We start from the raw sequence: 17,690 nt of genomic DNA, 5'->3' as shown, positions 1-17,690 counted from the left end.
ATGGCATGGCGACAAGTTTGGGCTGTAGAGCGAATGATCAGGCGTGTAAAGAGGGTCCTGTCGGATTTTGGATCATGTCCAATCATTTCTCGGTAGAGCGATTAGCGAGGGAGCGTGTCTTGTAGAGATTCAAGGTCTTACCTACCAATAACTGACTCTTTCTACTTACCACTGATCATACTCTGCATCACCGGCTAGGATATAATTCACGGGCCGCTGATTTGTTTTGGAGAATCAGACACACCCACTACAATTTTTCTATGAAAATTTTGAAGAGAGATGTTGTGATGTAAGGTAAATTTTTAAGTGTATCTCGAGCAGTAGAAACGCTCACGTAAAATATGAGGGAGAGATGCATTTAATATGCTTTACCTGTGTAGTTCTCAGCATCTCAGAAGAGTATGTAAGACGGTTGTGAGTCTGCGTCTTCATGAACAACTGAGGCTTGGCTTTGTCGAGGCATTTTTGCATATTCCCCGGCATATCCACAGAGAACGTAATGTCTGGAATACATTCGCGGAGAATCCGAAAGGGCCCTCTTTACCGCCTTCTACCAATTGCGGCTGCGTTAAAGCTGCTGTTTGACGTTTACGGAGTTTCCTTCGTGTTTCCTTTTCGACTCAATGATCGCACTTCAGACTACTTGTCATGTTTGGATCCCTCAAACAACCACTTGGATGCAACCGATTTGAGACTAACGAGAACTTACTAGTTTGTAAAAATGCCTATGTTTATAATAAAATAAGTTTTGTTTTAACAAAAGGGTGGTTTATATTTCTCTCTCGTATATATTTGGGTCTTTGCATATCTTTCTCCCTAATTTGAGAAAAAGTTCAAGAAATTTTATTTTTTCAATAGAAATCAAGTATCAACAGTGTACTTACCTTCATCATCAGCAACATGTAGCCACTCAGTGGGAGAATTATCAATGCCCTTCATCCAAAAGGAGAGGGGTTGCGACGATAGTACGTTTTTGAGGTCATCGAGGTCTTAGAAGTTTTTTTTGCGCGGATGCTCCTTCAGAGCCCGGAAGTGATGGTATTTAGATCATGAAAGGTTGCCTCCAGAAATTGCAGTGTCACCTATACCGTGTGAGACCTCATGTTGTCATGTAGCCGTGTGACTTCGAGGCAGTTTGAAGGTGTTTCGCGCACTGCATCGACTAGCCTCTGGATTTGCTTCATGTAGAAATTGATGTTGATTGTCCGAATACCCTTCAGCAACTTTCGGAATAAAATATCTCGCAAATTCCAGAACACAGAAAGTCGAAAATGGGGAAAAGGATAAGAAAAGACCCAACATATTTCACAAATCGAAGCGTTTGTACATCGGCAAGATTGATAATTGTTTTTTTTTCCAGGAATTCAAGCAAAAAACTCTCCCGTCAGCCAAATATTTCGATGATCATTGTTTATTGCACCTGGTAAGTCATATAGGTGTTTTTCTGCATACCGGTAAGGTAAAGAACCACTTCAAATTTCTCGTATTGTGACCCTATGTGGAATTTCTAGCGATTCTCATGGCTCTCCGAGCTCTATAATGATTTTATCGTACTCGCATGGTTATGATATTCTCACTCAGCGAGTCGAATAATTCTCCTAGATGACTTTCAACCATTTCTTGGATTTTGGGATTTGTACAATGCAGTAACCCGATGCCTCTCCACACAATCTTTATATCTCTAAAGATTTTCAGTACTAGGAATTGGTGTTATTGCAACAAAAGTACAAGTATAATTAGTGTACTGATCAAGAAGATAGGTTTTAGTTAGGTTTTAGTGTTTTTCTATGTAGTTAATCTAATCTAATCTAATCTGACCTAATCTAATCTACATCTAATCTAATCTAAGCTAATGTACATTGAAAAAATGTGCTTCGTTCGAATTGGAAACTTACAATACGGATAGTCTTCAAGAACATATACATAGTTCACTGTGTCTTCAAGATCATATAGTTCTTTCAGTGTGTGTTTCTGTAATTAGCAATTTTCTCAACTTCTAAATTAGCTTTTGAGAGAATGAAAACTATCTAAGAAGGAAGAAAAGAAAAACTAAGAAATTGAAAATGAATTCTGATAGCAAAAATTTTCTTCCATAGTACACTTCAAGTGGAGTCCATTTTCATAGCGAGCTTCGAGCTGAGTTACTGGACTTTGACGCGCAGCTGAAGATCTGGAAGTTCGCACTTTCTCTCGTTGCGACATTACGGTTGCGCAGCTGAAAATTTGATGCCATATTTTGATAGGGCATCAAGGAAAAAACTCTTAAATACAAATTTTAATCTCTGTAGGTGTTCTAGTTCTCTCAAAAGCTATTAGGTTGTTCGGAAAGAAATGCGCGTTTGAGTTTAAAAAATTTTTTTATTATAAAAACGAAATTAAACAAGATTAATTCAAAAGATAATCTCCATTACTATCAATGACTTGTCGCCAACGTTTATGCAAAGAATGGATTCCTCTTTCGAAGAACTCGGCCGGCTACGACTCAAAGTAGTTGGACACCCAGAGTTGGACTTCTTCGCGGGTTGTGAACTTTCTCTCGGGCAGGGAGTGCTGCATCGACCGGAACAGATGGTAATCGGATGGTGCCAGGTCTGGGCTGTATGGCGGATGAGGCAGGACTTCCCAGCAATTTCTCAATTTTTTCCAAAGTGATTTTCGCGACATGCGGACGAGCGTTGTCGTGGAGGGATTTTGTCGACGTCGTTTCGACACCTTGACGACGCAGTGCTTGATCCACGCGGTTCAATTGATCTTTGTAGATGTCCGCCGTAACTGTTTGACCCGAATCCAGAACTTCAAAGTACACCAAACCTTTGCTGTTCCACCAAACACAGAGCATCACCTTTTTGCCTTCATTCCAAGCTTTCATTACCGTTTTTGAAACGCTGGAACCATCGTCTACACTGGCTTTCTGACAGGGCTTCTTCGGCGAATACCTCAGATAGGGCACGATGAGATTCAGCAGCCGATTTGCCTTGCTTGAAGTCGTACCACATGCAAGCTCGCATTCGAAGTTTTTGGTCAAGCATTTCCTAAACTTTCTTTCCTTAAAAAAAACAAAGTAGACATAGACAAAGATATATCAAAAGATGCACAATAAAAATCTCTTTCTAATAGACAAAAACTGTTTCAAAAAATCTTCTATAGTAGAAGAGAAATAAATGGACAAATTCAACGCGCATTTCTTTCCGAACAACCTAATAGTTGAGAAAAACTCGAGAACTAGAGAAGAATTCCAGATTTTTTCTCAACAGGTTTCAAGAAAAAAAAAACTAGGAAAACTAGAAGCATCAAAATTTATAGGAACATAGAAGAAATTTCTCTGCACAAAAGTGCAAAAGTTGTACAAAAGTTTAGTTGTAGTAAATTCACTTTGAGCGTCGTTGTTTAGAAACTCGTGGAACGCACTTTGTACTGATTTTATCCCTAATTCCGGCTGTAGATGTGTTTTTTTTTCGCTCGGTAACAGCATCGAAATTACCTTTCCTAGTCTTAATAAGAACTGTCGGATGAGAAACATGCTTTTTATACTCTTAAATGCTTAGTACAAAAGTCACACTTCAGTCTGGGATTGATCCCTTACCGTATCAATAAAAATAGCGACTTCATCACGTTGCCCCATCGAGTGTTTTGGATCGTTCCGAACGCATTGTATAATTTACGCTCTTTTTCTTGCCTTCGTATTTATGGCCCCTCGCATTCATCCTTATCTGAATGTCTTTCATTTATTTAGTGTTGAAAGCTACAATCCCTTCGTCTTTTTTCTCCTTGCTCTCTCCTTTTTTACTCCTTTGCTGACAAGCATTACGACCCCCTCCTTCTAAGACACCCCTCTTACGACCCTTTTTTCGGTGAGCACTCAACGAACTGTTGGCGCTCCAACTTGCTAGAAGGGAGAGTATACGCTTTACTCTTCTCTCCCCCTCTCTAAATGACACTTAAGACTTGAGACATTCGTCGCTGGAGATGAGAAGTAGGTTATGTATAAACCAGTCTGAACGTTCGGCTAAAGCCGGACTTCAGACTTTCTGTGGTGTTCGCTTTGCTCCCCATCACTGATCAACGAACATTAATATTAGTGTCGTCTTCTGTCAAATTAGACTTGTGTACCTTAAACAATTTTAAGCAGCCGTCTGCTTGGGTGTTTCCACTATCTGAAGAAAGCGTGTTACCAATGTGAGGAAAACGTGCAACGAAATAGACGCGCGAAGGATTCGTAAAGGGGAAAAGCAACGCGCCCAGTGGCCATGGCTATGAAACGGCTGCAATGCTCCATTCACCTTTTGCGAAATCCACACGGAATTATTGCGCACCATTTCGACGCTGCGGGACCCGTCTCACCTCATATTGTAGCTATCTGGAGCCGGCGCACTAAGTCGATGTTGCGGAACCCATATCACTTCCTTCCACCGGTGGACCCGTCGCAACCCATTTTATAGCTGTATGGTGCCGTCACACCATTACAACGCTGTTGGACCCGTCGCACCCCCTTTTACCGCTCTACAACCCCAGCGCACCATTTCGATGCCTGTGGACCCTTCGCACCCCATTTTGTAGCTGTCTAGCGCCGGTGGACCTATCGCACCCCATTTTATAGCAATCTGGCACCGGCGCACCATTTCGACTCTGGTGGACCGGTTGCGCCTCCTTTTTGGAATTTCGTTCCTCACAAACACAACACACAGGTGACAGACTGAGCCCGTTGTTATATAGCATGATCCTGAAAGCGAGTGTGGAAGAGAGAATGGGCGGATCGGAATAAGAATGCCGTATCAGTCTCGAAGGCCAACCTTTATCACGTGAGCGTGTTCTTCAACTGTTCTTGGTCCAGAAATAGGCTGGGGCACTGGATGTTTTCGTTCAAGAGGCAAGTTGTTAATGCCAAGACCTACATTCTTTGAGTGGAAAAGGTGTGAGCCCACATCCATTGCACATGCGGCAAATTTGACTCATGCGAAGCTGAAGAGTTACAGTTGCCTAGCAATCCCGGCTTACTTATGGCCAAAATTTCGGCCCCTCTGATTAGTGGCTCTTTAGCAATCTCCAGTGCTCCCTGGATGGAAAGAAGTACAGGAGTAAGGGCTTCACAGTTTCACAGTACGTGAAACTTTTTTTGATATTATTTTTCGAGGCAATTTCGTTGTCCCATCTTAGAGTTTTTTCTGTTCGGCCAAGTCAACCATGCTTGGTCATTTTTGATAAATCTGATGTAAGAAAGGAAATTTCACCTTCGGCTGCTTAACACCGCTCACCTAGTGTTGCTGTTAATTGATGATTTGCTGTATACAAACTAATGTTTTGTCGTTTCGTTGCATCTATTATTTATTATTTACCAATTATTTACCAATACCTACAATTTACTAATTTTATAAACACATCTTCAGATACCTGGAGAAAAGGACGACCAAACTATTTTTGAAAGAATGAAGGAACTTGTTCGGAAGGCAATGTGCACTGGTGTTCCTGTATTTGTGTCTAATCCATCAAAGGATCACGACCAAAGAGAAGTAATTGTTGCGTTATTTGTTACTAAAGTCCGAGTCATAGATGTTGTAGGTGTTATGTTTTTTTTCAAGCTGTGGCTTCTCTCTGGTTTATTCAGTGGAAGTAATATCATTTGTATACAGAAAACTTCTGTGGAGATGCTCAATACCGGCTCTAAAATTACATCAATGCAAGAAATAATTGCAAAGATTTTCGACTGAAATAATGTTTATGTGGTCATAGGACTTATTGTGCAATCCTAACGGTGGAACATGATGAATTTGTGCAATGTCTGCAAATTTGCGTATTTCTCTCTGCTTTGCTATATCTTCGTTGCACTTAGTCTTTTACAAAACAGATATTTAGGACCACCACCTCAAAATCTATAATCTATAGCGAATTGATTTCTACTATAAAATTCAATTTCTTCTAATATTTGAGTCTTGCTGTTGATTGCGTTGACCTTACAAACAAGTCTCTCTGATTGTATCATAATGGAAAATGGCTACATGAAACTGCGATTGTCATTCATGTGTATAGCACTGAAACGCAGCAATAACAATTCATAGTGAAAATTCCACTTATATATATATATATATATATATATATATATATATATATATATATATATATATATATATATATATATGTATATATATATAATGATCATGCTATATAATATCATGCTATATAATAACGGGCTTATTCCTTCACGTGTGTGTGTGTTTGTGTGTGTGTGTGTGTGTGTGTGTGTGTGTGTGTGTGTGTGTGTGTGTGTGTGTGTGTGTGTGTGTGTGTGTGTGTGTGTGTGTGTGTGTCAGTCACGAAATTCGAAAAAGGGGGTGCGCCATCGAGTTGGTGCCCCAACGCCAAAACCCTATAAAATGGGGTGCGACGGATTCCACGACGTTGGAGTGGTGCGTAATAATTTTGTGTGCATGTGAAATGCGGATGGTGTTACAACCGTTTCATGCCCGGGCCAGTGCCCGTGTTACATTTCTCCTCTATGACTCCTCCGCGTACCTATTTCCTTGCAGGCCTGCCTCATCGTGGTGGCATGGTTTCTTCAAAAAGTGGAAACACTCAGGCGAAAAGCTGCCAAAATAATATCGAACAGTTCACATGATCTGATATGGAACGTTATCTTCATCAGTGCGATAATGTTGTTCACGTCATTTCAGGCTAAAACATTATTCTGTGAAGAATGTTAGGGGAAAACAAGAGGAAAACCCATACCTCGAGAAATGCTTTCAATTCGTGTCCATACAATGTTAGTATCGAAAGAGTGTCTGAAGTCTGAATCTTCTTCAAATGTAGGAATGACGCAAATAGAAAGAAAACTATGAAAGTTTTGGCCCAAATTTATTTGAAAAAAAAAAAAACGAGGAAGGCACTGTCAGGAAACACAATTCTAATTTTGAAGAAAACGCCGCTACTATTGATTTTCATTGATCACTGATGGGAAGCAAAGGTTAAACTACAGAAAGTCTGAAGTCTTTAGCCGGACTTTCAGACTGGTATATATATATATATATATATATATATATATATATATATATATATATATATAGCGGTAATTAGTCGGTAGTACGCAGTAGTCCACTGTCTGCACGATCGATCGGAGGTTTGAATACGCCCTAGTGCTCACCAACCCCCTCATCCCTCTGAAGTCGATAAATTGGTACCGGACTTGTTTGTGAGGATTGGAAAAGTAACTTGACACCCCCTAAGTCGTTGCAAAGGCCACTTACACGTTCGTAAACCTTAAACTATTCTAAGTTAAAAGTGAACGTGATGGCGCATTCGAAGCGGATTGATCAATGCCAGACATTCATATATATATATATATATATATATATATATATATATATATATATATATATATATATATATATATATATATATATATGTATATATATATGCATGCATATACATATATATATATATGTATGTATATACATATATATACATATATATACATACATATACATATATATGTATATATATACATATATATAAAATAAAGAACAAGGGGAGTATTCTGGATACTTCATACTCATATATCACAAATCATATCGCATGCGTCAGGTGGCGGGGTAATAGCTTGTTCTCGTTTTTTTTTTTTCGGAATATTCGTACTAATCTTGATCTTCTCTAAGGCTACTTTTCTTGTCCATCCACTTTGTTACATTCTGTGTAACTGAGGTTCTTTTTTATTCTACAGCCATTCACTCTTTCGTATACATTCTAGCCATTCTTACCCAGCTGTTTTAATTGATTAATTTAGCCTAATCGAGAACTTGATAATACAGGTCTACTTCATAGTACTGGTTTTCCTAATGTTTATATTGGCAGAAGTATGAAACCAGATAAAAGGAGACGTAAGTGAGTGAACTAAGGCGAGAAGCACGCCATCGTAATAGTGGTAAAAGTCAGGGGAAGTGAGTAGTCTACCTATGGCGCACTTCTGACATTGAACAAGGCACAGCGGGAAACGCCTAAAGCAGCATTGTGTTTCTTGAACAATAAAGTTATATTAATTCAATGAACGTAGTTTTCTTAATATAATCCATCATTTGTGGATGCTTCTTTTTTTACACGAACCTGATCTTATTCTTACTACTGGAACCTGGCTAACTACTAAATTACTAAAGTCTTGGATTCTGAGTTGGTCGGTAACCTACCCTATAATGTCCATCGCTTTGATCGATGTATGAAAGGAGGGAGTGGAATTTGTGTTCTTGTTAAGGTCTTCATTAGTATCGAAATCGTTACACCTGAAAATGATCTGAAAGCTGGCTCATTCTTCGCTAAAATTTTACGCTCTGATTATATGTCGCAGCTTGGATTTCATTCTCGTATTCCATCCAGAAGGTGGCTCCGCAGTTCTGATAAATAAGAATAAGAAAAATAAGAAAAATAAAAATAAAAATAAATAAAAATAAATAAAAATAAATAAAAATAAATAAATAAAAATAAGAAAAATAGAAATAAGATAAATAAGAAGCTTTGAATTGAAGTAGTCAGCTCAGCATCTTGCAGCTATGAAACATCATACGACTTATAGTCTTACAGCGTCTCAAAGTCCTGATTCTGCTTTGACTCTACTGTTCAAACCATGAATTTGGTAAAGGCATCACCCCACGGATCTGAGGTAGAACGGGTTTCAGATGGGTTTTGTCTGTACGGGTCGTAGATTGTAGCGGAGAGGGTGGTTCCGTCCATTTCTCCCTTATTGCCGTAAAAACGGCCCGGAAGATGCGACGCGTGCACAAGGCTGGCGCACTCCAATAGAACTCGTTGTAGAAAATAGCGCCCAAGAACGCTCGAAGCCGCATCTTCCGGGCCGTTTTTTTTTACGGCGATCAGGAAGAAATGAGTGGGATCCCACCTGTATCTGCAATCTACGATCCCGTATAGTCTTTGACCATCGAGAATCCATATCACATCAGATTCGTGGAATGATTCCTTTGAGTTGGCTCAATACTACTAAGGATGAGTTGTCAGATGTGGGATCATTTAATTAGCGCATAGGGTTATGTAATTATCATAACATCTCAGCCTGCATTGTTATAAGTGCGAGTTACTCTAAGTGACGAGCTCTCGGGATTGTGTGATTTGCTGACCAAGAAATGACTGTGATTGGCCAACGCGAATAATTCATTGGTGAAACAGTGTAGTTCACTTTGCGTTCTGACCTGGAAGACATGAACGAGTTCCACATTATCTCAGAGTGTTGACACTACCGTTCAAACCTTGAATTTGTTAAATTGAATGAATGTCAGTAAGAAAGAAGAATAAGGATGAGTAATCGGAATGGCAACCCTGATCTCATGCCCCGCGCTAGATCTCTTGCAGTGGGAACTTTAGTCTTCAAATTAGCTCGCCAAGAAACAGAAAGCATTTATGCGCTAACAACCTTTTTTTAACGTAATTCTTATCGATAATGAGAGGAGAGATTTAGACAAAACAGCTTTTCCTTCTGAGAGAAGAATCCCGAAAGCATAACATATGAATGGTTGGATGTGTGAGGGGAAATAGGCTCGTCTTTCTTCAACTTCAAAACTCGTACTAGACGAATCTACTGGGCTGTTGTCTTTCCTTGTGTTTGAAGAACGTAACTCACCTTTCGCCGTCTAAGGTATTCCTGGGAAATCTTGAACAATATTGTTAGTTGTGCCGAATGAAGCCCCTTTCCCACAAGCAACCAGTTCTTGCCATTTTCGTTTGTGCTTTTCGTCTGTTGCTCCTCATAGTGTGTGAACTTTTCTGAGCGTTGAAACAGGTAACAACCGCGCGTACCTACTTATTGTTATCCTAATTAACTTCATTTGATGTCAGTCTTACTATATAGTTCAAATAACAGTCTGTAAAAAAGCTCAGCATCCTTGCACCTATAAAAGTGACTTGCTGAAGAGCTATCCAATTCAGCAACATTATTTCACCGACAATTCCAGGTAGAGCAAAATAATCCTGATTCGACGAGGATTAGATTGCCAAAAACACAATCAATGATACCAGCACAGGCTTCGCATGGTGAGCTATGTTTTTTTTTCTGGAAAGCGTGTACTTTACCCTCTTCCGCCGCCCTTAACCAACCTTAATCTTTCTGTGGCCTTCCAACCTAATTCTGGTACTTCGTGTTTTTGTTTACCATTGATTCTTGTAAAAGTGAAACTGTCTCGAAGCCATAATTAGTGCCCTGGAGGCTTGTCAATACAGTATATATAAAATAAGGGACTTATTGAATCATGATTGTGACCCGCAACCAAGATGGCAATGGAAAACACAGGTCATTTATATTGCAATGAAGTAATCTCCACATCAGCAGCAGATGGAACCAGAATGGAGCCTACATTTAAAGGCAGCGTATCACGTTTTTGACGTTGTGCGAAACCCACGGCGGAAGAGTCAGGTTTGGGTAGTAGATTGCGGAACCAGAGTAGTTCCGATCACCTTTCCTTAATCGTGAAAAAACGACGTGGAAAACCAGACCTGTACTTCTTCTAGAGAGGTAACTCAGCTACAGTAGTGGATTGCGGAATAATTTGTGCGCGTTTTTGTTAGACTTCAAGATACATAGAGAAATGAAAACTATTGCCACTTGCCCAGTGGAATGTAACAAAATTACTTATTCTTCAAAACAAGACGAATATACGCGGATTAGCGGCGTAGTGTAGCGGTTAGAGGTTCCTCTGCCTGCATGATCGATCGGAGCTTCGAATCAGCCCTCGTGCTCACCAAGCCTTTCATCCCTCTGGGGTCGATAAATTGGTACCAGACTTGTCTGGGACGACAAAATCACTGACTTGACACATCGGCTAGCCACCGCAATTCGTTGTAGTTACACGTTCGTAAACCTCAAATGATTCTGAATTGAAGTGAACTTGGGGGCACTTCCCAGATTGATTAACGCCGGACACTTTATCCTTTATCCACTTTATACATATTCAAATCTAAAAATTTTTAATTTGGATTTTTTTGGATTTTAATTTGGATTCTAATAACTGAGGTGAGTGAGCACTTCCTTACTTTTCATGTGCAGTTTGCAATTTGGACGGTTAGAATCTGAAAAGATCTGGAAAAACATGAGGCTTCTTCAACATCCTCCATTCTTCCATATGATCTAGTTTTTTCGTTTTATTTTAAATCTCTTTTTGTTTACGCCGCAACGATGTGACAAAATGCTGCGTTCTGATAAGCCTTCCCTCATCTTAACATTTTAATAACTACTGCGTTGCGCTGCTTTAAAAGTAATTAATGGACAAATTTTCGCAGTGGATGGGTAACGTTGAGACTTGCAGGATACGTTAAGAAAGTACAGATGTGTGAAATGTAATCCACAATACCTCTACTTTTTTCTTGCATCTGTCTTATGGCTGGACTTTAATATAATAGTATTTCCCTAGAGGATCTACCATGTCTTCAACACTCTTCATTTTTCAAACTCACCAATTGTTTCGATGTGTTCTGCTTGCAATCATATTCCGAAACGAAATTAAGTGTGTGGAGTGCGCAAATTGGCTTTAGCGCTTCTTTGCTTAATATCTCTCTCAGAGACCGTTTTTCAGCATACAACCCAAATAACAGAACTCGTCCACAAGTTTAATAGGTTATCCGTCGACTTTGACTCCTATTGAAGGTCTCGAGAAAACCGGCATCTACTTGCATTTACCAGGGCGGAGTCTCAGTCTGTAGGCTGCAGATAATTTCGACACGAGGTTACCAGCAAGTTCTTACTTCGCGCTTGAAACGAACATTACTACATTGACGGCGCACTCGAGATCCACCAAAGGACGTGCAGACGGAGCTTAAACGACATCGGCGTGGCACTGCTGAACTCTTCTTCACCTGTGTCAGCAACGGCAAAGATAAACAGAAAGGGTACCGCCACGGTGCTTTGTCTCACTCCAGCTTCCACTTCGAGCGGTGTAGTACATCCACATGGTGTTCAGCCCGCAGCAGTTCTTCTGTTCATGTCGCTTATTAGGCTGACGAATTTTCCTGGAACTCCGGGGCAGAGCGCGTTGGGAAGACGTTCTCGGTCAGAAGAACCGAAAGCGGCTTCGAAATGCAGAAAAGCTAACTGTAAAGGCTTCGAACACCGCTGCCATACTTTAATCACTCTCCTCACAATAAACACCTGATCAGTCGCCGATCAGCCGGAGCGAAATTCGTCGCGAGTGGTTTCTTTGCTTTATTTGCTTACCCGATCTAGGATGATCCGCTTCAAAACCTTGCACATTACACGCAATAGTGGTATTTCTGGGTTCCCTGATCAATCTCTTCTAGTGGAAAGGAATATATGGAAACGTGTTACTATGAGTCAGGTATCCTTTCGTCAATGCATATTGAACGGATGATCTTCATCGTCTCACGAATCCCAGAAAAAGGAAGGAGTTTCAGAATTTCTGCGCTAATCCCATCGTCTCCGCTTGATTTTCCATTCTTCAGTTCTTTGCACACAGACAAGAACTTTCAACTCCATTGATAGTACATGAAAGCGTGTCACCATGATTGTTTGCCAGTGCAGCAAGGCGTTGAAATGTTCCAGTCCTATTGAATCTTTGTTGTAATCCTCAACGGTTTCTGTAGGCGCATGAGCACTTACGATCTAAAGTTTAAGTCCTCTGTGTTCCTGCATTCGTACGAAGGCGCATCTTGACGACGTTGATCCAAACTACACCAGGTTGTAGTCGTTCCTCAAAGCTATTGCGCTGTCTTCTATTTTCTTTCCTATATAGTATATTAGATATATATATATATATCATGATATATAATAACGAGCTTAGTCCGTGTGTGTGTGTGTGTGTTTGTCTGTGTGTCACGAAATTCGAAAAAGGAGGTGTGATGGGTCCACCCGGCGTGGGATTGGTGCGCCGGCGCCAGATATCTATAGAAGGGAGTGCGACAGGTCCAACGGCGTCAGATTGCTATAATATGGGTGCGACGGATCCACCGGCGTCGGTGGACCCGCTCATTGGTGCGCAATAACTTAGTGTGCATGACGTAAAAGATAAATGGTTGCAGCCGTTTCACTGCCGTGACCACTGGGCGCTTTGCTCTTCACCTTTATGACTCTTCCGTGTGCATATTTCCTTCTTCGTTCGCCTCAAGTTTATAGCATACCGTTTTCAGAAAGTGGAAACACGCATGCAAATGGCTGCTTAAATAGCAGCAAGATGTTTACGTGACCTGACGTGGAACGTTATCTTTATCAGTAGGATGATGCCTTTCACTTCATTTTATGTTAAAATGTCATTCTGTGATAACTATTGGGGGAAATCGTAGGAATACCCATACTTCGAGTAATGCTTTCAAATTGTATCTATATTAATCGGACATCGAAGGAGTGTTTGTAGCTGATGGTCGAATATTCTCCAAATGTAAAATTGACGCGTTCAGAAGGAAAACTCCGTAATCTTTCGCCTTAATTTATAATATAAAGAAGAGAATGAAAGCGTTGTTAAAAAAAACACAAGTCTAATTTCACAGAATTAACTTTCATTGATCAGTGAAGGGGAGCGAAGCTAAAACCACCGAAAGTCTGAAGTCCGGCTTTGGCCGGACATTCAGATTGGTATATATAATATGCTTACTTAGATAATTAGATAGTCTGTCTTCATTGGAAATGCGGGCCCCAGCATCACTTCCACCTGTCTCGTTTCCTCGTTACTGTCATTTATGATGTTCTCAAGTTTCGTGAGTGACGATGACAAGGTCTTTGCGCCCTATCCAGCTGCGCTCTCAACTGGTCCATTCGTGCAGCCAATACATCACGTCTGCGGTCTCCCTCGAGGGCGTTTAGCGTCTCTTGGGATCTATCCTAGCGTTCTCTTAGTTTATCTATCGTCGCTTCTTCTCATAATATGACCGGCCCATCCCACCTCTTGTTTTGCTTTCGATGTATATTCCGCAGGGTCGTGAAGACGGGTCATTGCTCCTAAGTCAGAACTGTGAAGATCGGCTAGGTGTTGTGTGCTCGGTCAAACTTCAGGAGACATCTCTTAAAGGCTCTGTTGGTAGTGAGTAGCTTGTTAAATGTAGAAGCGGTGTCTGCGCACGTTTTCGCTGCGTAACAAAGCGCTGAAAGAACTGTCAAGTAAAACAGATGGGCACGGAGATCCTTGTCCCCCGGTTGGTCCACAGGGTTCCCTGAGGGGTGCGAATGCTGCCCACGCTGCTCTCATCTCTATATTCAGTTCCTCGTTCAGGTCGTTTTCCATATTCGCAGAACGTCCGAGGTATACGGACGTTTCCACGATTTAAGAGCGTTCAACTTGTACTTCTCCGTCCTCGCAATAGCCATTCTTCATGAACTGCGTCTTTTTTCTGTTTATTCGCAGTCGTATTCTTTTCCCTGCTTCGTCCAGTTCTTTGATCATAGTTTCTGCTTCATTGGTACTTCTCGAAAAGAGAGCGATGTCGTCCGCAAAACGGAGGTTAGTGAGGAATCTCCCATCAACACGTATGCTCCTTTCTTCCCAAAAAAGTGATTTCATATTCCATGGCAAAGCTGCCGTGAACAGCATCGGCTATATAGTATCGCCATATTCGTACCCCCTTTCCAATGGGTATGGTGAGGGACGGTGGAAAAGCTGTATCCTAGTGGTGCATCACAATTAGCTAATGCAATGCAATTTCATTTGGCTAATCTCCTTACATACGACGCGTCCACACCTTGATCGACCAGCGCTGATAGTATTGCATTTGTTTCTACGCTGACAAATGCTTTCTCATAGTCGACGAAGGTTAGAACAAGGTTTCGGCGGTATTCCCGGCAAACCTCTATGACCCTCGACACGGTCTGGATGTGGTCCAAACAGCTGAATCCCTGACGGAATCCAGCTTGTTTTTGAGGCTGGGCTTCATCCAGCGTCGTAGATATGCGCGTGAGGATGATCTTAGTGAATATTTTGTATATCGCGATCAGCAAGCATATCGTACGGTATTCTGAAGGTTCTCTCGGTCACCTTTCTCATGGATAAGAACGGTTCGCGAGGTCTTCCGTTTGTCTGAGATCCTTTCTTTCTTAAGGTAGGACGTCATGTGCGCTGCTGAGATTACATGAGGTGGATGGCCACCAGCTCGAAAAAAGTCTGCTGATATAAAATCAGATCCGGGGTCCATATTTCGTACTTCTGAAGGGAGGATCCGTGGTAGAGCCCCACTAATGGGGATGATTGGGCTTGACACAGGAGTTGATGAACGGAAGGATAGAACCTCTTCGTAATGATTTCCATCTCACGACGAGAAGAGGTGTGAGTCCCGTCTTCGCTCAGCAACGCTGCTAGCTTCGAAAGATTCTCCCACAACGCTTTCTTCTCCTTGTTCCGCTATGGCTAAATCATATTTTAGCACGAAGGAGACGGTGATCAGAACTATTACAAAAGGATGGTACTACCACGACGTCAAGTAGACGCCACCTTCGCTGGTGAGTATGAGGTCGATCTCCACACGAGTCACGCTACTGGGCGACTTCCCTGTCCAGTTGATGACGCTGATGGGTTATTGGCGCAAAGGGCGGAGGCGAAGAATGGCCAGACGAGGTGACAGAATCTCGTGAGAATTGACGAGATGAATGACAGATTGGTGCACAACAAAACCAACACCGCCTACGCTTCGCGACGGAACTTTTTCTCCGCAAATTGCGAGTGTAACCTTCATTCATTTTTCGTACGTTGCTCCCTCTGCTATTGGTCTCTTGCAGAGCAATTGAGTGGAATTTGGCGCGCTCTGCAGCTCCGAAAAGGGTATACAGGTCAGCGTCTGTGGACACTGCTCTCGCATTGTAAGTACACAGTCTGAGACAGTCTCCAAGGCGAGTCGTGCGTGTGTCGCCTTGGTCCACAATCAATGACACCCTGAGCAACCTGAGATTTGATCGCCTCTCACCGGTCGCCATACCATCCGACGTCTGAGACGGCAGGGCCCAGTGTGCAGGGTACTGAGGCAGTGAGTATGCTGGAATGGCAAAAAGACTTCTCCCCGCACTAAACAGCCCTGCCACGGTGAGCTTAGCTTTCACCACAGGTCGTCGCCCAACCTATATGGATCAGGAAGCCGCCTTGCGACATTTTGCCAAGACGGTGGTGAATCTTAGCAGTGCTTTACTCTAAGCTATTCTTCCGATTCTGAGAAGTCGGAATGTCGGCTGTGTCAAACTCCTTCTCAGCTTGGGAGACCCTGCCGGAGGACGAACCTCCACTGTGCATCGCAGTTCGACGCCCATAGTCACCTCCACGCCACTATGAAGCGGTGAACCGTTGTGAAGGATATATAATATATGATATAATATATAATACCTAGTCCACAACGGTTTACCGTCTCAGGCCAAGAGCAGAAGGAGCGACGTGCAATAGCTGGATGACGATACGCTCGTCATTCGCGGCACGTTCCGTCACGAAATGTAGGCGCAGTATTGTTGTGCACCGATCTGTCGTTTGCGCCAATGACCCATCAGCGTCATCAACTGCTAATCACCAACATCAGCAGCTGATTAATCCGAAATGAACATGTTTCACGGGAAGTTGGAGGAAGTGATCCGCAACGAGAAGTCCTACAAATTCGTTGTCGGAGATATCAACGCAAAACTAGGAAAGGCCACAGAAGAGGAATACAGAATCATAAGATTTGGACTAGGGGACCGGAACGAAAATGGCAGTCGTCTCGCCGGGATGTTGTTCTCCGCTCGTCCCTTTCATGGGAACTCTCTTTTCATGAAGAAAGATCATCGTCGGTGGACATGGAAATAGCCCAATGGCGCGACTCGTGCAGAGATCGATCACATACTCACCAACTGGAGGTGGTGTCTACTTGATGTCTCAGTAGTACCATGTTTTTGTAGTGGTTCTGATCACCGTCTCTTTCGTGCGAAAATACGGCTTAGCCACACGATAGAAAAGAACATCTGCTATCAGCAGTGAAGGAGAAAAGAAGTCGTCTACGACGATTGCGTACTCGAGGACTCCTTGTCCCAAGGTGACTGACACATCGAGGAGGACCCAAACGTGGACTACGAGATGCTGCTCAAAGGATTACGAGCCTGTGCTGAGCGTGTCTCGAAGCCGCGCACGGTAAACTTGAATTGAATTTCGAAGACCACCAAGGTGTTGGAAAAAAGAAGGGCTTTGAGGCTTGATCTGATTGTATCGCATATTGAGCGGTTAGTAGCAAACAGTAGCTGCAGAAAAGCGTTGCAGGAAGATCTTTTGACGTGCAGGCAGAAGAAGACTCTGGAAACAGCACAAAGAAGAACGAGTCTAAAGGAGTGCCGCAGGGATCTTCGCGAATATAATATTCCGCTAGCAACCTTGCTGAGCGAAGACGGGACTCGCACGTCTTCTCGTCGTGAGATAGAAATCATTACGGAAAGGTTCTACTCGAACCTTTTCCGTTCAATAACTCCTGTGTCAAGCTCGATCATCCCCACTGGTGACGCTCCACCACGGATTCTCCCTTCGGAAGTACTAGTCGCTATCAAGAGCAGGAAACCTGGCACAGCCCCCGGACCTGATTTTACACCAGTAGACTTTCTTCGGGCTGCTGGCCATCCACTTAATCTTCAAGTCCACATGTTATGTTAGCAGCGCACATGACATCCTACCGTCAGAAAGAAAGGATCCCAGAACAGTGCAAGACCTCGCGAACCGTTCTTTTCCATAAGAAAGGTGACCGAGAGGACCTTCGGAACTACCGTCTGATAT

The 17,690-nt window shown here is 42.3% G+C and overlaps 1 protein-coding gene across 2 annotated transcripts; it reads left to right on the top strand.

The window, feature by feature from the left end:
* Window positions 1-17,570, top strand: RB195_023157 (uncharacterized protein; the record flags this gene model as incomplete). 2 transcript variants are annotated; one of them, XM_064210498.1, is made up of 8 exons in its annotated part: window positions 1,012-1,038; window positions 1,361-1,423; window positions 5,385-5,507; window positions 9,942-10,020; window positions 15,022-15,056; window positions 15,343-15,533; window positions 15,695-15,775; window positions 17,207-17,570. In XM_064210498.1, the coding sequence occupies 8 exons, from the start codon at window positions 1,012-1,014 to the stop codon at window positions 17,568-17,570; spliced, it is 963 nt and encodes a 320-aa protein (XP_064066379.1). The 2 variants fall into 2 exon arrangements, with proteins under 2 accessions (XP_013307255.2, XP_064066379.1); XM_013451801.2 differs by lacking the exons at window positions 1,012-1,038; window positions 9,942-10,020; window positions 15,022-15,056; ... (1 more) ...; window positions 15,695-15,775; window positions 17,207-17,570 and adding exons at window positions 1-54; window positions 5,628-5,705.
* Window positions 17,571-17,690: the final 120 nt, after the last annotated feature.

The sequence above is a fragment of the Necator americanus genome, chromosome X (genome assembly GCF_031761385.1).
Source record: "Necator americanus strain Aroian chromosome X, whole genome shotgun sequence".
NCBI lineage: Eukaryota > Metazoa > Nematoda > Chromadorea > Rhabditida > Ancylostomatidae > Necator > Necator americanus.
Note: the sequence above shows the minus strand (reverse complement) of the source record. Positions and strands in the feature narration are given on the sequence as shown.